Source organism: Schistocerca cancellata, chromosome 3 (assembly GCF_023864275.1).
Source record: "Schistocerca cancellata isolate TAMUIC-IGC-003103 chromosome 3, iqSchCanc2.1, whole genome shotgun sequence".
NCBI lineage: Eukaryota > Metazoa > Arthropoda > Insecta > Orthoptera > Acrididae > Schistocerca > Schistocerca cancellata.
Genome location: NC_064628.1, coordinates 486,915,033 through 486,940,558, shown reverse-complemented (window position 1 = coordinate 486,940,558; position 25,526 = coordinate 486,915,033). Strand labels below are relative to the sequence as shown.

Below are 25,526 nucleotides of genomic sequence, written 5' to 3'. Positions count from 1 at the left end.
GACAAGTGGCTCAGCTATTTAACCGGAGCAGAGCGCCGGCATTCCCGTGGCCTCGGAGTGCGTGTGATATTCTGCGTGCCTCGCCGACATTTCTCCTCGGTCTCGCCACATTGTGTGGCGCACGTGGGCAGCAGGTTTCCTTCCAGCCGGCGCAACGGCGGAAAATTACGTCCCGCACGCCGGAATGTCTTCCCGAGTATGGGGGCCCGCGTTGTCCATAGCTAAAGCCGTATACGTTGTACAGTACGAAAGGCATTCGACAGGTACCTTGCAGGAGCGCTTTCATTGTGAATGTTGGAAATTGGCCACTCTCAAAGTCGGTTCGCTAATAGGAGCGTTGAACTGGAGTTGACAGCATCGCGTTTGCTAGGGGGGGTTGGGTTGGGTAGTTTGGGGAAGGAGACCAGACAGTGAGGTCTTCGGTGTCATGGGAATATGGAAGGACGGGGAAGGAAGTCGGCCGTGCCCTTTCAAAGGAAACATTCCGGCATTTGCCTGGAGCGATTTAGGGAAATCACGGAGAACCTAAATCAGGATGGCCAGACGCAGGATTGAACCGTCGTCCTCTCCAATGCGAGTGCTAACCACTGCGCCCCCTCGCCGGGGACTCCGCGTTTGCACATTATATCATTTTCTAAATGGAAGTTTTACTTGCCAGGAACATATGCACGCCAACGTACTTAAGAACAAACCGTAATCCATACATATCACAAAAGTAGATGTATCTACGTATGTATGTTCGAGGTGTGGCAATAAAGAAACTGGACTGGTTTCTGTGTGCATTTCCGGCTTCGTCGATGGCAAAGAGAAGAATGGGGGAGAATAACCTCGGTACTGTCCCTGACATGCATACAGAATTTCACGGTGCTCTGGTGATTGGTCTAGCTGAGAGCCTTCTTAGAAACAGGTCTCGTGTTTGAGCTCTGTCGGTGTTACGCTACGTTCTAAAGTGAAATAACGTGTTAGCATCAAATTCCTCACAAAACTTGGAAAACCCGCCACAGAAGTTTATGGAAACTGGAAATTTGTGTTGTTACTATGGGACCAAACTGCTGAGGTCATTGGTCCCTAGGCTTACACGCTACTTAATCCAACTTAAACTAACTTACGGTAAGGACAACACACACATACATGCCAGAGGGAGGACTGGAAACCTCCATTGGGAGAGTCGCGCGAACCGTGGCAAGGCGCCTTAGACCGCGAAGCTACCGCGCACGGCCAAGTTTATGGTATGAGTGTCTATCTCGTACGCAAGTTTTAGAGTGGCTTAAGACGTTCAGTGACTGTAGGAAATGATGCTCAAGACGGTCCGAAATCAGTCCGTCCTTCCACTTGGAAACTAGTTGAGAATAGGGAGAAGGTCAGTAGAATTGTTCCTGAAGACCGACCGCCGCCTGAACATTCGAGCAATTTCGGAACTTGCCCACATCAATAAGGAAATCGTTAGACAGATTTTGCACGATGATATGGGCACGACAAAGGACTGTACTGAAGTGATGCCAAGAATTCTTACAAACGAGCTAAAGCAACATCGAGTGGATTGCTGTGCTGACACACTTGAAAAAATTGTAAATGACCGCGACTACCATGGGAAAGAAATTGCGTGTGATTAAACATGGATGTTCAAGTACGATACAGAGACTAAGCGACAATCCATGTACCGCAGACCCCTAGGAAGAAGAAAGCGCGCATGAGCAAATCAAAATTCAAAGAAATGCTTATTATTTTCTTCTATATCGGAGGGATTATCTACATTGATTGGGTGCCTGAAGGTCAGTCAAGCTTATTACGGAACTGTTCTGAAGACCCTCTGTGAATGTGTGTGACCATATCTGTGGAAGAATCGTTCATAGATTCTTCGTTAGGGCAACGCGCCGGTCAATAACGCGATGCCTGTGAAGAGACTTTTGGGAGAAACAGCATTGCAGTGATGGACCATACACCGTTTTCGCCTGACCTAGGACCATGCGACTTTTTTCTCTTCCCAAAACTGAAGTCTGCGCTAGAAGGTACGAGGTTCGAGTCCGTGGATGCAGTGATGGAAAAAGCGACGAACCTCCACAACAGCATGATATAAAATGGCTAGCAGCACTGATTCTAAAAGTGCAAAATTCGTGTGGAGCAGTGTAGGAACCGAGGCAAGGACTGCATTGAAAGGGACAACATTTCAGTTGTGTAAGTTTCTTTCAGTAAAGAGTTAGAGCATGAGTCCGGATTATTTCCTGCCACTCCTCTTATGTTTGTGTCTATGTTATTTTTTTTCGACATCTCCTCCTAAAACCACTGAACAGGTTTCAGCCAAAACTGATACTCACATCCCTTACTGTCAGGCAACAACCGCTGTGGGGTTAAGAAACATCATATGTGGCATCATGCATAACGTAAAGATTTTTTACTTCTGTGCTATTAACTCTACTTGCAATAAATTTTGCACACAGTATCGACATATGCTCCTAAACACACGTACAAAATTATGTAATGGCACTACACGTAGGTCAGGAGATATGACATCATAAACACTGAGATGCGTGAAAACCTGCCGCATTATGCATGACCTTTAAATTTGTTACTTCTTTGCTGCTACCTCTGTTCACAACGTATTCGCAGACAGTATTCACATATGCAGTTCGATCTACCTACACAAATATATTATTGTACGACACATAGTTCAAGAGACATGCCGTGATAAACACTGAAAGCCGCGCGGGGTAGCCGTGCGGTCTAGGACGCCTTGTCACGGACAGCGCGGCTCCCTCCGTCGGAGGTTCGACTCCTCCCTCGGGCATGGATGTGTGTCTCGTCCTTAGCGTAAGTTAGTTTAAGTTAAATTAAGTAGTTCGTAAGCTTAGGGACGGATGACCTCGGCAGTTTGGTCCCATAAGACCTTACCACAAATTTCCAAACACTGAGATGCGTGAAAAAATATCGCATCACGTATAAAGTTTATACATTCGTTCTTTACTACACACATCAAAAAAGTTTTGTATCACCTCGGTTCCGAGAGTTCCGGAACTTGTACAGAAAATTGGAATAGAGGTCAGCATAAACATCATATCAGCCCTTTTTATTGCTCATGAAAACCACACATCGCATGTTGTTCCACCATACAGCGAGACTTTCAGAGGTGGTCGTCCACATTGCTGTACACGCCGGTACCTCTAATACCCAATAGCACGTCCTCTTGCATTGATGATGCCTGTATTCATCGTAGCATACTATCCACAAGTTCATCAAGGCGCCATAGGTCCAGATTGCCCCATTCCTCAACGGCGTTTCGACGTAGATCCCTCAGAGTGGTTGGTGGGTCATGTCGTTCATAAACAGCCCTTTTCAATCCATCCCAGGCATGTCCGATAGGGTTCATGTCCGGAGAACGTGCTGGCCACTCTAGTCGAGCGATGTCCTTATCCTGAAGGAAGTCATTCATAACATGTGCATGATGGGAGCGCAAATTGTCGTCCATGAAGACGAATGCCTCGCCAATATGTTGCCGATATGGTTGCACTATCGGTCGGATGATGGCATTCACGTATCGTACAGCCGTAACGGCGCCTTCCATGACCACCAGCGGCGTACGACGACCCCACATAATGCAACCCCAAAACAGCAGGGAACCTCCACCTTGCACTCTCTGGACAGTGTGTCTAAGGCGTTCAGCCTCACCGGGTTGCCTCCAAACACGTCTCCGACGATTGTCTGGTTGAAGGCATTTGCGAAACGCCTCGGGGAAGAGAACATGATGTCAATCCTGAGCGGTCCATTCGGCATGTTGCTGGGCCCATCTGTACCACTCTGCATGGTCTCCAGGTTGCAAATATGGACCTCGTCATGGACGTCGGGAGTGAAGTTGCGCCTCATGTTGCCTGTTTCGCACAGTTTGAGTGGTAACACGACGTCCTGTGGCTGCACGAAAAGCATTATTCAACATGGTGGCCTTGCTGTCAAGATTCCTCCGAGCCATAATCCGTAGGTAGCGATCATCCACTGCAGTAGTAGCCCTTGGGCGGGCTGAGCGAGGCATGTCATCGACAGTTCCTGTCTCTCTGTATCTCCTCAATGTCCGAACAACATCGCTTTGGTTCACTCCGAGACACCTGAACACTTCCTTTGTTGAGAGCCCTTCCTTGCTCAAAGTAACAATGCGGTCGCGATCGAATCACGGTATTGACCGTCTAGGCATGGTTCAACTACAGAAAACACAAGCCGCGTACCTCCTTCCTGGTGGAAGACTGGAACTGATCGGCTGTCGGACCCCAATCTTTGGGTGGGGTTAGTGACATCTCTGAACAGTCAAAGGGACTGTGTCTGTGGTGCAATATCAATAGTCAACGTCCATCTTCAGGAGATCTGGGAAGCGGGATGATATCTGTAGTAAGAGCTCCTAGAGTCGAGCCAACTTAAGGAAATCCTTCACACCTGGCAGCGTTTTTGACAGCTTTCAAATGCGAAGCACAAACGCCTGTAGGAAGAAACAAAAGCCCTCCATACAGCTGTGAAGAGCCGTTGTCAACGAGACGTTAACCAATCGTACGCAGCTTCAGGATCATCTCACACCTAGTCGTAAGAACATACAAGGTTTCGTTTCTAGCACAAAATTGACAAAATGGATGCCTGGGCAATGGCGGGTTTGTCAGTTAGTAATGTTATAAATTTTCTTGCAGAAACGCTGAAAAAAAGTATGACTTTCTCGTCAACGACACCCACTTCCACTGGTTTAGTGAAATGACAGAAAAACGTGATCAGAACGACCGAACAGGGATTAAAACATCTGTCTTTCCAAATAATCCCAGTGACGTAACATATAGTTCCGAGTTCATTATAAAGGACAATTATTAAACTTGGAACTTCATAACACTAATGATTTTCTTTTCTTTTGATCCGGCTGGCTGGCTGGGACATCCTATATATTATTAGGGACCGAAGTGGCGGTGTCCTGTGTTATTCGTTATAGGGGAGCTGATGAGTTCGTTTAACCGTAATCAACATAAAGTGTGCTAGAGTGGAGGGATACAATTGTTATTGTTGGGGTTGGAGCCTATGGGGCTAGCCTGTAGGCTCGAGACTTTCCCACAAGATCAAGTAGGCCTGGTCTCCAGCACTTTTCAGTTGGGATACATGTCTAGTAGTTCTAACAGGATGGAGAAATTCCCGAAGCAGTGTCGTGAGAGAGAGAGAGAAATATCGAAAGGTAGTGTCTTCTTGTTGCTCATGAGGTCGTTTGGATGAAAGATGTATATGTTTAAACAATTTTGAAGATTGCCGGGGGGGGGGGGGGGGGGGCTACATATCCAAAGTAATCGATAAAGTTATTTCGGCAGTACAGAAAGCTGACAAGTCTTCGCAAGTGTTTCCCGTGCGTAGGCTTGAAATTATGATCAATCGTTTCCCAGTTCTTTACGCGACTTTTGTTGTTTAGCATTGCACATGATGGGTAGGACTGGCGCTGTTTTGTGAAAGACATGGACTCGATACGGCTGATTCAAACCAGTTGTGTGCATTTTTTTGCCGTCCAAGTTGGAAGTGTTGTAATTCTGGTGTTTCCCGCAACCTACGTAGCTTTGAACTGCTAGACTTTGTGAAGAGTTCAGTGGAAGTAGCAAGGAATTAGTTTGTAGCGCTGTTTTGATACTTAGCGGAATATTTATGAATGCACTGTAGTTAGGCTGCTACATGGTTTTTGTCTTCGGAAATAGACTGAGAATGAATTCTTGCGAATCATGGCTAGGCTGGCGACCATTATTCAGACTATTTTAAAAGTGTAGCAGCGCTTATAACATATCCACATAAGTCAATAAACTTTTCATTGATTATCGCCGAATTGGATTTCATGGCCACAGCAACAACTAGTACACGCGAAGGGGAAAATATGATCTCTGAAATCTGCCATATGTATTGTTTCGCTTAGCAGTTGAATTACAAATTTATTTGTGATTTAACTGAAAAACAAATCAGTACAAGTATCCATTGTCATTGTCTCCACGAAATAGGGTTCGGCCATCTTCGTTCGCTTGTAATATGCTAATCTGTGCAACGACATTTGATGTGTGTCTTTGAAAATGACAGACCGTCAAAACTGCACTCACAGCCAATAAATATATTGACACCCGTAAGCGGTATGCACCATATTAAAAATATTATGACACATTATTTCTGCTTCATTGCTTCCTTGACATAGAACAGTTCAGATATTCAGTAGCATTGTTAAAGCGATACTCTAAATTGCAAATACCAAGCACGTTTGCTATGAATTTGTGTGCCTCAGAGAAGTTTCTCTAGATATGTTTATTAAAGACGTAGACTGGAAAAGGTGAAATAGACAAGCTCTTCTCTTAAAGCACCACAGAGTTTACCGCTACCAGTACATAAATCACACTGCAGTTACTTGAGTTTTGAAGACACAGCAATTAAGCACGATACGATGAAGTCGAAGTATAAGTCTCCACATTCGATCACTACGTTATACAAATGTTTCACTTAACTTCAGTGTACGTAGTCGGTAGGTGTTTCTCAATAAAGAGATCTTGCGTAATAATTACGATGCTTAACTCTTCGTAGTAGACGTGTATTTCTATCATGGTTCGAGCTATGTAAATGAGGGAGATACAGGAACCTTACCTTACACGGACCATGCACATTACGACATTATAATAGCTGGCGAACAAATGTTCTCCAGGACTCACCTCATCAACATTCATTTCAGCGAGCAGGATGTGCCTTAGCTATGAGAGAAAAAGCTAGTTCAGATTTCTTTGCTATCGTGTTTACCTTGAGCGCTCATGCTCTTGTGACTGCTGTATCCGCATCTTTTCTCTTATGCAATACTTTGTTTGTCCCTTTCCCATTCCAATTGCTCTGAAATTGTGCTATCGAGCACAATTTCTGTAAGATCCGCGCCCCTTCAGGGATACTTTTGTTTGAGTAGAAACGTCCAATCATTATTTTCAGCAATCCTCCAGCCACACAAAAAATGTACAGTACCTGGAGAAAACCTTTGTAAGGCGTCTAAAAAGACATCGTTTCGTATTTTATCTACCCACACTTTATAATCCTCGTACTTGTTGTGGCGAGTCACAGTAAAATGCCTTTAATGGTAAAATGTGTACTTGTATCTTTGTGTTTTGTTACTTATTTCTTCTAGAAGTCGGTAGTTAGAGGGAAGTGTGTGACAGTAACCAATTCCGTGGTGATACGAATAACGAAATCTGAAAACCACACAAATTATTTATTCCTTACGAAGTAATTCCATGTTGTTTCAGTGATAAGCTTTCTCATTGCATTAACACCTACTTAAAACTGGCGTATAAGCCCTTGATACTATGTCGATTAAGTTGGTTTACGTCATCCAGTGACGTTTTGCTAAAAGTATTCCCAACTTTATTCACCAATGCTTTATAGCTACTAAAAGATTTTATCACTTAGATATGTCGGAGTGCTTGCAATTGTAGCCTAGCTACGATAACAAATGGAATTTTCCGTAGTTTCCATTGGATAAAACATAGCAGTCTGCCCCTATACTCAGCCAGTTTAGAAATACAAGATCACAAAAGAAAGAAAAAAAATATTTATCACTTGTTATAAAAGAATATACGATGTATTGCTGCTTATTGTCAATATGGATACTTGAGTGCATTTCTAAGGCCAGGAACACTTAGGCATTATCACGAGGATCGGCGACTGAATGAGACACAGATTTCTCTCTGGGGTATCTATCTTGAACGCTGTTCCGTAATCGATTGTCAGATCGTTTACAGTGTGTAATCTACCGTAACACTTACGTACAGTGATAAAATAAATATTATTTCTAATCTAATTCAATTACTTGTTTATTGACAGATACACAGCGTTCCAAGTTTGTTACAATGTTAAAAATTACGTTTTCAATATAAAATAGTGGTCTAGTAGCCAGTGTGTATTTTGTAAATGATGCCTACCCGTCTGACCAGCGGCATTTTTGAGAGATATGACTGCATTATCAGCTACAAGTCTATCGCGGTACAAAATTATGTATATTGTATTAGCAATATACTGAAATCATAACTCAACGTGAAAGCTGTGAAGTTAATGATAGTTATGATATTTCAATTGCGACAGGAGGTTACACATACAAATTATTTTTGTCAAGAGTTTTCGTCTCAGCTCCATCGATTCCCAGTTTAAAAGCATCGATTTAAGGAGTTTTGCTAATCTTTACTTATCACGATACAACTACTGCCAAGAAATTTAATATGTTGTAAATTTACTGACAATCTTGATTAGAAGGATTCAGTTGTTAATTAATAATTTTCTTATTCAATGATATACCACTTATGTCCAGTAACCTGCGTGGGTAGCGATGAGTTTCGGGAGGTAAATAACTACCAGATCTACTACCAATTACGACAATAATTTTTCCCACTTCCTCTAAGAAAATTATCGTTCTAGTTACTTGTCCTTCAAACCCCCACCCCCTCCCTTCTGAACCCACAGATTCTAACAGATGCTAACAGATGCTAACAGTCATTGGATCTCGACGAACGCGAGCAGCAATGTCGCGATACGATGAACCGCAATCGCGATAGGCTACAATCCAACCTTTATCAAAGTCGGAAACGTGATGGTACGCATTTCTCCTCCTTACACGAGGCATCAAAACAACGTTTCACCGGGCAACGCCCGTCAAGTGCTGTTTGTGTATGAGAAATCGGTTGGAAACTTTCCTCATTTCAACACGTTGTAGGTGTCGCCACCGGCGCCAACCTTGTGTGAATGCTCTGAAAAGCTAATCATTTGCATATCACAGCATATTCTTCCTGTCGGTTAAATTTTGCGTCTGTAGCACGTCATCTTCGTGGTGTAGCAATTTCAATGGCCAGTAGTGTAATTCCTAATTTTTTCAACCGAAACTGGCCGAGAAAAAGAAGTGCCGCGTTACTTACTGAATGCCTCTCGTGACACGCCGCCAACTGGTGACGTCCCACAGGACGCCATGGGTCGAACCAGACGGGTGGAATTAGGTCACGAGCTTGACCCAATTATGCAGCAATGTGCCGAAATGCGTCGGTGGAAGGTAACACATAAAGACTGAAAATCTGACCTGTTACAGGCTTACGTAACATTGTAATCGATGTTATTAAGGCTAATTAGTAGGCGAAACTGTAGACAGTAGACTTACTGTTTACGTAACCAAATTAGTTTTTTTTTTTTTCATAACGCCGTATACTTTGTGCTTGCTTTCAGTCATTCTTCGGGAGAACCTACAACAACATGAACTCCATTTCGGAATGCAAGAACAACAACGAGTGTATTATCGACAAGAAGAATCGGACGTCCTGCAAGGCGTGCCGCCTCAAGAAGTGTATCGAGGTCGGCATGTCCAAGAGCGGCTCCCGCTACGGCCGGCGCTCCAACTGGTTCAAGATTCACTGTCTGCTGCAAGAGCAGCAGCAGCAGCAGCAGCAACAGCAGCAGCAGCAGCAGAACGGGCAGGACGGGGGCGGCATGGGCGGCGGCGGGCTGCCCCTGGGGGCGGCGTCACTGTTCGGCGGCGCGCCGCCCGGCCTCTACCCGCCCTCCTTCTTCGCCGGGCTCAACGGAGCCTTTCCCGTGCTGCCGCCGTCTCCGCTGCCCAAGCGCCGCAAACTCGAGTCCAGCAGCTCCGACGACTCCTCGGGCGCGTCCTCCGTTGACGACGAGACCGCCGCCATCACTGCAGGGTACGTATTCTCGAAGCCCAGGCACTCCTAACTCTTCGGTCAGTACAGCTAAATTCTGGAAGGTGGGTACAGATTGCCGGAGATGACCCCTGAGATCAATAGGATTTTACGAACATAAGTCCAGAGAGCACGATTTTCATACTGAACGTAATCTTGTACAAGATATTCCTGTGCTTCTCACAAAACGCCTCACAGAGGAGGTGTACTTCCACTTACTCCGGAATATTCTACTTTTCGTACTGAAAGAAGTGCCTTTGGCACTCCGGAAGATCTACAGAGTGATGGTCATCAAGCTGTGTTTAGGGAAGCAGAGGTTTCTTGCTATTTGTCTCGCAGAGTCTGACTTCCTCCAGTTGCACAGGAAACGCTAAATGTTCAGAGGAGTAGTTCGAGCTCGCTGCTTTTTGTTTTCATCAGAAGTTTTTGACATATTTCAATTCAAAAATCGGCGGGAATTATCGAACTTGTGTGAGCTTCAGAGGGATTGAAAATGCATAGAAGAGAAAAAATACAGGAACAGTAAGGAAGCTAGCAGTCAGTCGCAACTCAGCACATAGTATTATACATGTAGATCTCAGCTACAGAATAGCTATCATGTGCTAGAAACATAATAAATATAAAATAATCAGTGATATTGAACTCGATGATACCTCTGTGTTTCATATATCACATATCATATGGCAACATCTATTCTGTAGCTGAAATCTAGATCTGCAATAAAGAACAGACTGGCAGATTGAGTAGTGACTGATTGCTGACTTCTTGTTTTGGATTGCTTTACACTCGTCGAACACAATGGTTCCAGTGGAATCCACATGATGAAAAAAATATATCTGTAAACTACTGGTATCTTCCAAATGCGTGGGAATATTATGCCCGAATTTATTACAGTGAATTACACAAAAAAGTCACTTTTGTCTAATACGATACTAGCTGAATACCCCGGCTTTGTCCAGGTATTTATGTATTTCATCTTTCATATGACCTCCTTACAACTTGATGGCATTCGAACTGCCTCTTCATAACTCTCTGTGTCTTTGTCTTTCAGCTGCGTTCCTACAATTGCTTCCTTTTTCACCTGCCGATTTCCTACCTCCCACATGCGCCTGTACCTCTCTCTCCTCACCTCTCTCTTTGTCCATATGTTCCTGTATCTCTCTCTGTCCGTCTCCTCATCCTCCTTCTTCTATGCATCACCCACTCCACATTCTCCAGTCCATCTCTTCCTGCACTTCACCTCCTCTCTCGCTGTTCACTTCCTCCTCCTCCTCTCTGTTTGTCCATCACTGCTCTTCCTCCCCACTCTCACAGTATACCAAGCTCCTCCACACCCCTAGCTCATCTTCTCCTTCCCCCTCTCTACTCAACTTCTACTCCCGCTCTCTCTACTCTTTTATTCTCCCACCTCTCACAACTGTGTGTGTGAAATCTTATGGGACTTAACTGCTAAGGTCATCAGTCCCTAAGCTTACACACTACTTAACCCAAATTGTCCTAAGGACAAACACATACACCCATGCTGGAGGGAGGACTCAAACCTCCGCCGGGACCAGCCGCACAGTCCACGACTGCAGCGCCTTACACCGCTCGGCTAATCCTGCGCGGCCTCTCACTATTCATCTACTCCTGCTCCATCTCCCTATCCATCTAATCTTGCCCCTCTCCCTACCACCTGATACACCCTCTGTTCTTAAACATTAAATCTTGCCCACCCTTGCCATCCAACTCCCCCAATCCCTCTCTCTTTGTCCACCTCCTCCTTTCCCTCTTCATCTCATCATCCTCTTCTGCCTTCTCCCTGACTCTGTCCCTCTCCTCCTCCCCCTTTGGCTGCCCATCTCCTCTGACTCAGCTCTGTCTGTTCATGCTATCATGCCATTTACCTCCCTACTAATGTTGTGCAGGATAGCCTGTATGGCAGGGGCTGATAAAAACACTTTTTACCACATATTTATGCTCGTGTTAGAGATATGAAGTTATAAATCACACAGTGCTGATACTTGTAAAGCTTTCTGTTTCTGTGCCACATGAGGTTGAAATCGATCCAGAGGTTTTTAAGGAGATCCTGGACATACATACATACATATTGCTACTTTAATTTATACATAGATTAGCAGATATTGTATCGCAAAATAAGGCAACTTTTAGTATGGTGTGGAAAGTACTGAAGAAAACAGAAAAAATAAATAAAGAATAATGAAATTAACGTTATTATACATAGAAATGAAAAGCAGTTATTGGCTGAGGTCTGTTACATCAAAATACAACATTTTATCGTCAATAAAGTCCTAATGAATCATAAACAATTGTCATTTACACATACAAAAATTTGGTTGTTTGTTTTGGAAAACTGCTACATCTCTGATCTTCTTTTAGAGACAAAAAGTAAGGCAGTCGACATCTTAAAGAGTGGTTTGAACTCTCACAGTGATTCACTAAGCATAGTCGTTTGGGATGAGGGATACCCCATCTTCTTCTGTCCTTAGTACTGTTCGTATCAGCTGGTTGTAGGGTGACCTATAGTTGATGTGGACTACAAATGAACTGTGTAACTTAGTATTTATCATAGCAAAAAATAATTGCCGCAGGTGAAAAACGTGTTTGCTGTTAGCCGCAGCCCAGTAACACCAGATTTCTCCGCACTGTCCCAACGGGTACGTTCGTCTTACGTCTGACATTGATTTCTGCGGTTATTTCACGAAGTGTTTCTTGTCTGTTAGCACTGACAACTCTACGCAAACGCCGCTGCTCTCGATAGTTAAGTGAAGGCTGTCGGCTGCTGCGTTGTCAACGGTGAGAAGTAACGTCTGAAATATGGTACTCTCGGCACACTCCTGACGATGTGAATCTCGGAATATTAAATTCAAAACGATTTCCGAAACTAGATGTCCCATGTGTCTAGGTCCAACTACCATTCCGCGTTCAGAGTCTCTTAATTCCATCGTGCGGTCATAACAACTTCGGAAACCTTTCCACATGAGTCACAGGAGTACATATCGCTATTCAATGACGTTTATCACCTCATGGTAAAGTACCGATATTCATCGATCGACGTTTGGATACCCCGATTCGTTGTAATGTGCCAGACATTGTGTGTTCACTTCTCTACAAGTTGCGAACAATGACAGTGACTTCCGTCCTGTTATACTGTGTTTTCTGAAACTGAAGGGCAACCTGGTGTGTGTGCACAGGCTCATGTCGCGACTGCACGGGGGCCCGCGGCCACCGCCGCTGTACCACGGGCCGGCGCCGCCCCCGCACGGATCGCCGCAGCTGCAGCCGGCGCCGCCCCCGCAGGCGCGCTTCCTGTACCCCAGCCTGGCGGCGCGCACGCCCGTCAACGGCGCCGGCGTCGGCGCGCCCGGGGGCGGCGGCGGGCTGCTGGTGCTGGGCGGCGACCTGCTGCTGTGCAGCCCCGCACTGGCCGGCGTCGCCGTCGAGCAGGACCAGCCCATCGACCTATCGGTGCGCGGCCGCCCCAAGTGCTGCTCCGATTCCGCACCCAGCTCGCCTCCCTCGGCGGCCGCCGACTGCGACGAGGCGCTCGACGGCACCGACGCCGCCGACCGCCAGCGACGGGACGGTCGGTCGACGCCTCTCGACCTCACCAACAAGAGGGCGGCCGAAGTCCCCCAGTTTGGCTGAGGACCACTTGACCTTCCTACACCAGATGAACTCATATAGGCAACGGTTGAACCATCTCCTCTGCTTGTCCTCAACTGGATTAAGGAATTGTTACGGGGTGATCGGCCGACGCCTCGCGATCTCACGAACAAGAGGGCTGTCGAAGTCCCTCAGTTCGGCTGAGGTCCATTTGACAGTCCGACACCAGATGAACTCGCATTGGCAGCGGTTGGATTGCCTCCGCTGCTTGTCCTCAACTACGATTAACGAATTGTTTCGGGGTGAACGGTAACGCCTCTCGACATCACCAGCAAGAGGGTGACTGAAGTATCCCAGTTTGGCTGAGAGCCATTTGACCGACCGACACCAGATGAACTCACATTGGGATCGATTGGATTACCTCGCCTGCTTCTTCTCAACTACGATCAAGGAATTATTTCAGGGTGATCGGCCAACGCCTCTCGATCTTACCAAAAAGAGGGCGACCGATTTCCCCTGACCGTCTGACACTACATGAACTTATATCTGCAGGGGTTGGATTTGCCTCCTCTGTCTGTCCGCAGCCACGGTGAAGGGGTTGTTTCGGGATCGTCAGTCGACGCCTCTCGATCTCACCAACAAGATGACTGCCGAAGACCGGAGTTTGGCGAAGACCACTTGAGTGTCTAACGCTACGCAGGCTCATATCTGCAGTAGTCTACTTGTATTCAACTGCTGCTAAGTTCCCAGTAAACTCGTAACGATAGTGCATTCGGGCTGGAAGAAACTGGTTTACTTACTGCTGCTGGAAAAAAAAAAAAACTGATTGCATATAACAATTTGAGGAACGGCCTGGTATTACTTTACATTTATTTATGCAAGTGTGCTTCTATATCTGAACTGACAGTACCATAGAGGATGCGAGATCCATCCCTAGTACTGTCAAATATTTTGTGTCGATAAGAGGGGTGGATTGGTGTCCACCTAGTGAAGACAGTTAAGTAGCTGCAGTTCCCAAACTGTCATTAGTGGATCACGGAGACAGTGTTTTGCTGGGGAAAAGTTCATTCAATAGTTTTGTGTGCAGACGTCTTAGAACGAAACAATGATTTCTACACATTTACCTGTTCTCTCGACCTGATCATTGATTAGTTTGTATGTTGTTACATATGTGCGGATTCACACCGTCTTTCAATGCTTATCTTGTAAGCACGAAACTCCAGCTGCATCCAGTTCTATTCTCCCCCTGAAGTTTCAACTGCAAAATGTTTGATATTATCTGAATCCACTCACTGAATAAAGAGACGAGTAAACATTTCGCAGCCGTAGCTGCAGTTGAAACAAGAAAATGATTATAGCTGCGCAACCGAAATGTCGTTTCAGCAATCATTTCACCGGTAAAACTTGAAGATGCACGATGTGCGCCCATCTGTCGATGCTCAAAATATGTGAAATGCCCCAGTTTACCAACTAGGTGTTAATGATAGAAAGCACCACTTGATACAGGACTGCAAGTATCTTCTGTTCTTCCGTTTCACAGAAGGCTTTAATCCAGACATCTTTCAGAATTCCGAAACAGCATCTCGTACGGGCTGTTCTTACATTGCACTAGCGAAGTAAACGAAATAAATACGTACTGCATCTTACGTCACCTCCAATTGCTTCTAGTACCTTAACGCCATAGATAAGCTGATAGGGTACTGCGAAGCTCTGTTTTGAGGTTTCTATGAAGTAATTCGCATCAGCAATAACTAGGCCGAAGGAAGCTACTTTGGGGAGACCACAGCGGCAAGGCGCCAAATGCTTGACAGACGGAAATCGTGAGGACACGATTAGGACTGAATGGCTAGTCTCGTCGCCGTGTCCAAGGGGATGCCTGTTTTCAATTTCATGCGCAGTTCATTACGGAGTGCCCTCACCTACCACTAATACTTCTTTAATGGGCAGTGCTGAAAAGCAATCTCCTATCACGAGGTTAATTTACGAAGCAACTGAGAAAATGAAATTGACTAAAGCTAATGTATTTTAAAGGACCGAATTTATCACGCTTGCCATTTTAAATTAACTCCTTGAGTGGCTCACTTTTATTGGACCGGTAATGACCCGGAACAGGGAGGCCATACCTAGCTGTTAATATCATCTCAATTCCTTTTAATGAAGACATGATACACTTTCGTACAACTCTGTTCATTAGGAAAGCATCACATTCATTTGCATAATGGATATCTGGTAACGACGTACTCATCTTGCTGGCGCTCAGAATTACCAAACCTATAGCATACAACGCTTGTGGCACTGGAAAACGGGGCCTGCCAAGGAGTGCAAGATGTATGCCGATAGTTGGCAGCGATAGCTACGAACGCGCTTTATTTGCGTATCTAAACGGGGATTACGGAATTCCTTGTGAATCTGCTTTATTTCAGTAGCTACAGATACGCTCTGTTAAGGTTTCCTTGAATGAAGTAGTGAAAACTCGACTGTGCAGATGTTTATTCCTTCCTAATTGAAGGAACGCTTTAAATGGCCAGTTTTTTTATTAAATAGATTACGTTGTCTGCTTCTTTTAGTATTTATCAGCATTACAAAAACTCGAATTAGCAGATATTCTGTCTTGAATTTTTTTCTACGACGAAAACTGAAGCCTCCTTAAAGGATTTTTTTAGGCTTACTACCGCATGTTCTTTACCGGAGGCATATATTTTTGTATGATAATATTACTCGATTTAATGTGTGTTAAGACAATTGTAAATACTTACTTTTGTTGCATATTCTTTAGTATCTTGTTTGCTTTTTTGTAAAATATTATGTATTTTGTTATTATTTAAGTAATTCAGTGGAGCAGATGAGTTTCATAGCGTACTGATATACGCACTTCGTGCACTGTTCCTTGGGAAACATTTACGTCCACTTTCACTGTTGGAGTTCCAACGTATCAAAATAAGGCCAGTAATCAACAAAAGTATTGTTTCACAATAAAATGTTATTCGTGCTTAAAACTGGTTTTTCGTTTTTATTTTTGATTTGCTTCTTGGTAACAATGAACAGATTTTGAACACACGGTGCCTTGTTTGTCACAAACTATTTTACAGCAGGCTTAAAGGACATCCACTACTCCAGTTTTAGTACGGTGAACAACAGTTTACAGAAACTCTAACGGGAGGCAATCACGAGAATGAACTTACACAACTTCTGATGATATTACAGCTACGTGGTGAATCCGGATACATCTGTCACTAGTGGCCGGTGCTGTGCCAGCAGATCCTGTAGAACTAATTTCACTGACTCACAACGCAAATCTTCTAGAATTTGTAACGCTACACAAGCTTCCATACCAAACTCAAATACCACCCATCTGGAAGAAAGGCTAATCCACGAAACACTTTCAGTTTCTAACCGTTGCCCAGCACACAGGAAGATAACTCAATGTCGAAAGCTGTGGAAGTTTACGTCCAAGACACAAAATTAAGGTGAATAAACCTACCTTTACAGTAACGCAATACATTTATGGTAAAATAAGTCTTAAGTGCTACAACTGGCAAATGGAAGCCGATATAATGAAAAGTATGAATAACATTATTTGTCCTCCAGTGGATTCAAGAATTCTGAGCTATAAATTCAGAAAGCGGCGGTTTGATTTTGCTATCGTAACCACTAGAAATATATGCTTTTGAACAGAAACAACATACAGATACGTAATAGAACTACGACAGTTTTTATCATCTACAGCTTCCTGATGCAGAAAGGAAGTTATTTCTTCATGTCTTAGCACAAGATCAACCAGCCTGTCCCTTCTTTTTTTCATTGTTTTCCATATATTTTTTTCTTTGTCGGTTCTGTGGAGATCCTACTCGTTTCTTATCTTATCAGTCCATATAATTTTCAACATCCTTCTATACACCACATTCCAAACGCTTGGATTCTTTCCTTGTGTGGTTTTTATACAGCGCTTGATACACTACAATACAATGCTGTTCTCCAAACAAATATCCTCAGAAATATCTTCCTCAAAATAAAATCTATGTTTGATCCTAGTAGTTGTCTTTTGGCCAGAAATGCCGTCTTTACCTGTGTAAGTCTGCTATTTATGTCCTCCTTGCTGCATCCGCCTGTATTATCTTGTTTCCAAGATAGTAGAATTCCTTCACTTCATATAATTCCTGGTACACAATGTTAAGTTTATCGCTCATGTCGTTTCTGCTACTCTACATAACTTTCGTCTCTCTTTGGTTTACCCTCAGTTCATATCTTATTCTAATGAAACTGTTCATTCTATTGAACTGCTCCTGTAATGTTCTTCACTTTCACCGAGGAGAGCAATGCATCATCGAATCTATCAGTGGCACATTATACTCTTAACTTTATTCCCATTCCTGAACTCTTGTTTTACTTTGTCATTGCTTCTTCGATGTACGTACGGAGGATTACAGGTGAAAGACTGGTACTCTATTTTACTCCATATATCGTTCCCGATTATCCTTTCTTAATTTTACTTCTTGGTTTTTGTACATATTGTATATTACCCGTCTCTCCCTATAGATTATACCTATTTTTCTGAGAATTTCGAACATCTTGCACTGTTTTAATCATCGTACGATTTTTCGAAGTGATCTTTTACGTCTTCCATTACCAATCGCAACGTTAGAACTGCCTCTCTGGTGCATTTATGTTTTCTAAACTCAAACAAATCTTCATCTAACAGATCTTCAATTTTATTTTTCATTTTTCTGTATATTACTGCTGTCAGCAAATTGGAAGCATGAGCTGTTAAGCTAATTATGCGATAGTTCTCGCACTTGTCTGCTCTTGCTACCTTCGGGATTTTGTGGATGATATGTTTTCGGAAGTCTCATGCTTTATATCCAGTCTCATAGGCTCTACAGACTAACTCGAATAATCGTGCTGTAGTCACTTCCCCCACTTTCCGAAGGAATGTTGTCTATCTCTTCTGCCGTATCTGATCGCAAGTCTTCCAAAGATGTGTTAAACTCTAATACTGTGTGACCTACGTATTCCATATCGATACCCTTTCTTCTTGTCACGCCACCATGCAGTTACTTCCCCTCGTAGAGACCTCCAGTGTACTCTTTACACCGCGTTTAAACCACGGGATTTCCACTGCTTTAAAGTTCACCGAAGGTTGTTTTGACTTTCTTATATGTTGAATCACCCATTGCGATGACCATTTCTTTTTCGATTTATGCAAATTTATCCTGCAAGCATTTCGCCTTTGTCTCCCTATACATCCTTTTTACTTAATTCCTAAGTGACTTACCCAGCTGTATTCCTATCTTTTTCTTAATATTGCTTCATTCCTCGATCAATTGGTTTCTTCCGTTACCTAGGGTTCTTCGCAATCATCTTCCTTGAACTTATTTTTTCTGTCCATTCCACATCATCTGAATTGATTGTTGGGGTATTAATTATCCCAGTATCTACATCCTTAAAAAACTTTAAAAGCATCTATTCATTCTTCAGTACTTCAGTGACCCGGCTCTTTGCACATTGGTTCCTCTGGTTCTCTCAGAAATAGACATATTTTCAGACTGAAGTATGTGACTTTATTAATGTTTATATTATAATATGTGACGTCAAGATCACTTTATAATTAGGATATTTACATTACCGGATAGCGGCAATTCATTGTCGTTGTCAGATGTGATTAGTCCAGTAACAGCTTCATCACGATTTATAACAATTCCAGTACACTTTGATCATCATGAAGTTGAGTGAAATATGTCAATGAATTATACATATCGCCGTCACGTAGTAAAGAGAAAAAACAGTTGATGACAATTCAAATATTAACTTTAGATACAAATCCTAACGACGAACAGAAATTATTCCAACACGTAACAACCCTCACCCAAGAGGCGTAATCTTTTACCAGATTAACTGTCAACATTCTGTTCTGTGAGTATGAAAAACTGTTTCTTTAATGCAGATGTTCAAAAGTCTACCAACATAATAAATGTAAACCGTATGGAATTGTCAACAGTCGTCACATTTGATGTACAAACTGCAGGAGATAAGCGAACGTGTGCAGTATCTCTTATAATTCTGTCACGCAGTATTGGGTGAGCTGCACTGGAATTCCAAATAGTATCGTCACTTGAACACTAAAGTAGGGTTGTATGTGAAAATGGAGCTGGCTGTAGGACAAGATCGCCACGATCAGTTCATCGCCGAGGATATTGAACATTAGTGTGGTCTCTACAGTGCGTGCATGGTTTGCCATAGTTCTGTCACGTTTAACCCATATGAACCGGCCAATAACCATATGTATATGTCCCGGAATGTTTGTGATGACATTTTTCCTTGTTTGTGGTATTACCCTTTGTCGATCTCCGTCTAAGATTAATTAATTGTCCATGGCTCACTAATTAGTTCCACCGACTGTTTCATGTAGTTCTTGAAATAATTGTATAAAATATTGTCGCCAAACTGACATTACGTAACGATTCCTTTGAAAGAGTAATCGATAATATTAATCGAAACTGTGTTCAAAGAAGCGTCCCGGATCAAAGGACAACCGTTCTACTGTACTGACAGGGTTGAACAGCAGTGTTGAGGCAACGAATTGATTCCTGAGCTGGAAAATATTTGGGGAGACCTTCCCTCTGATCTCGCAAAGTAATTTGTAAAGATAGGAATCATGGTAGGTTGAAATGGCGCTGAACACTATGGGACTTAACATCTGCGGTCATCAGTCCCATAGAACTTAGAACTACTTAAACCTAACTAACCTAAGGACATCACACACATCCATGTCCGAGGCAGGATTCGAAACTGCGACCGTAGCGGTCGCGCGGTTCCAGACTGAAGCGCCTAGAACCGCTCGGCCACCCCGGCCGGCAATCATGGTAGAACTATATGTTTCGTCTATGACTTTTAGTGTAAGCTACGATGAGATGAAAGTATAGAATTACGTTAAGCGTGAAAGAAATCAAGGGAAAATAGCACCGAGGTTTTGCCACGCGCGTGAAGTGTAACTTCCTACTGAGTGACCTAAGTAGCGCACGGACCCGGCGCCGAAGGTACACACTTATCGTTCACAGAGATGGCGGCAAGACGAGTCTTCTCGTTAACACTGTCCACCTAAACTTGATCTGGGTAACAGCAGTGTAATCATAAATGGCATGTAACGTTTTGCAGACTAAACCTGAGCCCAGATTGACCTATTAACTTTTTAAATTCCAGCGTTGGAATTTCGACAATATTCATGCCACCTTCGGCTATTTCCGGTTCTACGACACACCAGAATCTGATCTACATGGCTGCTTTGCAACTCACACTTAACTGTTTGGCAGAGGGTTCATAAACCCACTTTCACACTACCTCTACATACACTTCTCACTCCGAAAATGTGGCGGAGGGTATTCCTGGTCCCACCAACTGATGCCTCGTACCCTATTCCACTCGCGATTGCCGGTATGCCCCTGTATTAGCTCTAATTTCTCGAAATTTCTCATCGTACTCATTTCGCGAAATATCTATAGGACGAAGCAGTAAGTCTGACTCTTCCCATAAATAAAGCTCTCTAAATTTCGATAATAAACTATGTCTCGAGCGCTCCACTCTCGAAAAGCACGTGGGAAAAATTAACACCTCAATCATTCCATGAGAGTTCTGATTTTTCTTATTCATTCCAATGACCATTTCTGTATATAAAGGTGATAGTCAACCAAATATAGCGTGAGTCACTTACTATTGCCACCAAGAATAACTCCGAAAGTATGATAGGAGTTGAAAAGTTTGTGGAACAAAAGTTGCATGGGACAATGAGGGCCATAAAATGAAGTTAGTTTTTAGTTGCTAGGTGGGATCGCTTAGTGATATGAAGGTCAACTTTATTTTTTTAAATGGGATGCAATAGTTTGGTACTTACTTTCTGACAGCGGCTATCGAAACGAATCCAATGATGTGTAACAGTTTGTTGTTGTTGTTGTTGTGGTCTTCAGTCCTGAGACTGGTTTGATGCAGCTCTCCATGCTATTCAGTAACAGTAGGGTCTTTGAATGTCAACGAAGGTAAAAAAAGTGGCATGAACGTCCATTTACAGAAGGTGTTCGAAGTGATGACCATTGGTATCAATGCAGTGCTGCAGTCTTCCTTTCATGGATTGAGTGGTATTCTTTACCACTTCAGCATTTGACGAAGCACTTGCTTTGATAATTTTCTCTCCTATATCGTGCAAATAGTTCATATTCGCCGAATACGGCGTATCCATCTACCATGCCACTGACATGTAAACACCATTCGACGGTTTCGCAATGCAACACTAATAGGAACGCTAAGACTAGTCGAATCAAGCGAATGTGAATTATGTATTCCTTCGAAGAACAAGTCGATATGCATCTCATTTACGCAGAATAGGGTTGCTAGTCTGCTTTCGAAGGTCGAGTGCAGATGGTAAGGAGATGGCGAAGATCGCTCGCAGTTTGAGTGTCAAAATCCAATAATTCAACAAAAAATAACGTTAAACTAAATGGAAAATGACCACAGATGTGCGTCGGAGACTAAATCTCTTTAACAACTGCCTGTTTTAATGCTGTTTTTAATTAACTGTAAAGTAAAAATTTGACTAAACAATGAAATAATGAGTGCTATCGCTGGGACTCTCAAGCTGACTGCGTATCTCTACGTTTCCACAAGGCTTTTGACACCTTTCCTCGCTACTTCGGGCTAAAGTGCATGCCTGTGGAGTATAGTGTAAGTTGTGCCAACTGCGTATCATTTCCTGACAGAAGAGCTGTACCTCGCAGCAACTGACGGTAATTCATCTTGCGAAAGGAAGTGATATCTCCGATTCCTCACTGAACTGTTACAGTCACTCTGTTGTTCTCTATCCCTATAAAAGATCTAGGAGAAAATTTCAGCAGATCTTTTAGTCTGTTCGCACGTCATTCTGTCCTTTACTGTCTATTAAAGTTCTTAGAAGATCGAAACGAATTGCAAGATGGTTTAGACAAGTCACCTGTATGGTCTGAAAAGTTACAATTGATCATAAACAATAAAAAGAGTGGGGTACTCCACAGAAGTATTAAAGGAATCCCTTAAATTTCGATTAAACGATAAATCACACAAATTTAAAGGTTACCAGTTCAACTAAATACCTTAGGATTACAATTACGAACAACTTAAAGTGCAACTGTCATAAAATATTAGGATATTACAAGCGTGTTGTTTGGCCCGAAGAAACACTGCATGTAATATCGATGCCGCACTGTTTAGGGCGCCATGTCACAGATTGCGCGGGCTCTCCCGCCGGAGGTTCGACTCCTCGCTCTGGCATGGGTGTGTGTGATGTCCTTAGCATAAGTTAGTTTAAGTAGTGTGCAAGTCTAGGGATCGATGACCTCAGCAGTTTGGTCCCTTAGGAATCCGCACAAAAAATGGTTCAAATGGCTCTAAGCACTATGGGACTTAACATCCGAGGTCATCAGTCCCCTAGACATAGAACTGCTTAAACCTCACTAACCTAAGGACATCACACACATCCATGCCCGAGGCAGGATTCGAACCTGCGACCGTAGCAGCAGCTCGGTTTCGGACTGTAGCACCTAGAACCACTCGGCCGCAGCGGCCGGCAATTCACATACATTTCAACATTTTGCAATAGATCTTTTATAGGGATAGAGAACAACAGAGTGACTGTAACAGTTGAATGATGAATCAGAGATATCACTCCTGTTTCACAAGATGACTTACCGACAGTTACTGCCAATGACATGCCGTCGGCACAACTTACACTATACTACACAGGCATGCACTTTAATCCGAAGTAGCAAGGAAAGGTGTCAAAAGCATTCTGGAAATGTAGAGACACGCAGTCAACTTGAGATTCCCAGCGATAGCACTCATTATTTCATTGTGTAGTCAAATTTTTACTTTACAGTTCATTAAAAACAGAATTAAAACAGGCAGTTTTTAAAGGTATTTTGTCACTATGCACATCTGTGGTCTTTGTCCATTTAGTTTAACGTTCGTTTTTGTAGAAGTATTGGATTTTGGGACTGAAACTGCGAGCGAGCTTCGCCATCTGCTTACTATCTCTACTCGACCTTCTAAAGTAGACTAGCAACAGATGGCGTCTGCGCCTACCTGTCTTTGAGAACAGAGTCTCACTGTCGTTCAGCTGCCGCCCTGCTCACTTCCATTGCTCCTTAACTTTTGACAGCTCACAAATCCAAGTTTAATATTGTTTGCAACAGAAAAACGGAACCATATAGAATGTCTGATTCGCTGTGAGGAAACGTATCGAAGAGAGGTGTGGCTGTGACGATAACATAGTGAAAGGGCAAGTAGATCCAGTGTTCCGCTAGGACAGACATCTAGAGTTCGACAGCATTTTTGTGTTCCGAGTTTTGTGACGCAGATAGTCGTAATTTTCTACACTTTTTTCGAGGGTACGTTAATGAAGTTATATGCTGTCACTCCGGATCGATGTGAAGTCTAACAGACACTCGCACCTTGAAGAGGCAATGAATGAAGGGGTTACTGTGGATAGCTTAAGTCTGCAGTAGAAGTTTCTGAAATCCCTACCCAAAATGAACCAGAGTTCATGAGCTCACCTACATGTTAAGAGACTTGAAACGGAAGTGCAGAAGTCTGGCTGGCTCTGAGCGCTATGGGACTTAACATCTATGGTCATCAGTCCCCTAGAACTTAGAACTACTTAAACTTAACTAACCTACGGACATCACACAACACCCAGTCATCACGAGGCAGAGAAAATCCCTGATGACCCCGCCGGGAATCGAACCCGGGAACCCGGGCGTGGGAAGCGAGAACGCTACCGGACGACCACGAGCTGCGGACCATGCTGAAGTCTCTTCGAATCATCTGTTATAAGTTTATGACAGTGCCACCAGTGTGTACGCCTGCATATTATTGCCAGCATGCGTTGGTGCAACAGCGACGTGAAATCGCTGGTCACCAAGGTGAGCCCATTGTCACCTGTCAGCAGCTGGAGCGATTGCGTGCCGCGCATACCCCGGCTGCACAATTAGAATGGTGCGCCGCTGACAATGGTAGCCAGAAGGAGTGCGCAGGGCCAGTGAACCGCGTAGGTCGCGCACGCCGGCTGGTGGCGAGCGTGAGAGCGGAATGCGTGCCACGCCCACCGGCCGCGCCGAGCCGCGCCGCGCCGCGCCGCACCGCCCGGCCCACGCGCCGCAGCTCGCGAAAATAATGGTTCCGCTCGCGCTGGAGGAGCCGGCGCTGTCGCTGCTCGGAGTCGCTACTGACGAAGTGAACACGGCAAGTGCCATAACCTTCGTTCAGTGGGAGAGGAAGCAAAATAAGCAGACACCGATCTCGGCTTATCCGTAAATAGTCGGCTGCTTGTAAGAAAACGAGAGTCAAAGTTTTCGACGTGATTTAGATGCATTTTAGCGTGTGATAGCCTCAGCCGAAATTATGGCTCAGTGGCTAGCACTGCGACCTCTCACTTCTGCGCCCCATATTCTAAGCCTGATTGCTGTTTTTATTTTATTTTATTCATTTACCTACTCGTGTGCCCAGAGGGTTACTACACAGATATTTTTTTATCAAGTTATGGAATACAAAGGCGTTATACTAATCGTAAAGTTGCAACTTTATTATATAAAAATGTGTCTACGGTATTTTCAGGGGTCAAAATATTTTTAATTATTGTATTTTCATATTTCATTCTTATATTTTTTCAACTGTTTATACTGCAGGAATATTTGGTGCATTCCCTTGGATGATACCGATCGTAGAAATAAAGAAATTCTGAACACCACGAGCACAGCACGAAGGCAGATTTGCCACAGTGACATGTCTTCGTCAGAATGTCACTCGGGAAAGAAAAGTTAACATCACTGAAATTTCATGTGTCGGCAATAATTTCACCGGAAATTACGCATGATGGATCACTGTACCGAAAACTGGCGCTTGCAGTTGATTATGAATCAAGACAGGCAACATAAATGTCAAGGAAAAATTTCAAAAAAATTTTTCATTAATTTATTTTATTTTTATTTTTTAAATTCATTCACCAGACATAGAGTTAGCAGACGAGTAAAGACAACGTTATTTCAACATACATTGGAGAACATTCGTGTAGTAATCTTCTACACACATGAGTAGATATATGAAAAATAAAAACAATAATCGGGTCTGTAACAAAGAGCGCAAAAGTGTGAAGCCACGACTCTGCCCACTATGCCACCGCTTTTGCTGAACTGTTTACTCCCTAAAAGGCACTCA

At 43.6% G+C, this 25,526-nt stretch overlaps 1 protein-coding gene across 1 annotated transcript in view; it reads left to right on the top strand.

Moving 5' to 3' along the window:
- LOC126176376 (protein embryonic gonad-like) overlaps nucleotides 1–16,279 on the top strand; it is a 185,453-nt gene extending 169,174 nt beyond the window's left edge. The window contains exons 3-5 of the mRNA XM_049923533.1: nucleotides 9,217–9,692; nucleotides 12,884–13,051; nucleotides 13,106–16,279. Of these exons, the coding sequence (XP_049779490.1) occupies nucleotides 9,217–9,692; nucleotides 12,884–13,051; nucleotides 13,106–13,337 (876 nt within the window). The 3' untranslated portion in view covers nucleotides 13,338–16,279. The remainder of the gene's footprint in view (nucleotides 1–9,216; nucleotides 9,693–12,883; nucleotides 13,052–13,105) is intronic.
- Nucleotides 16,280–25,526: the final 9,247 nt, after the last annotated feature.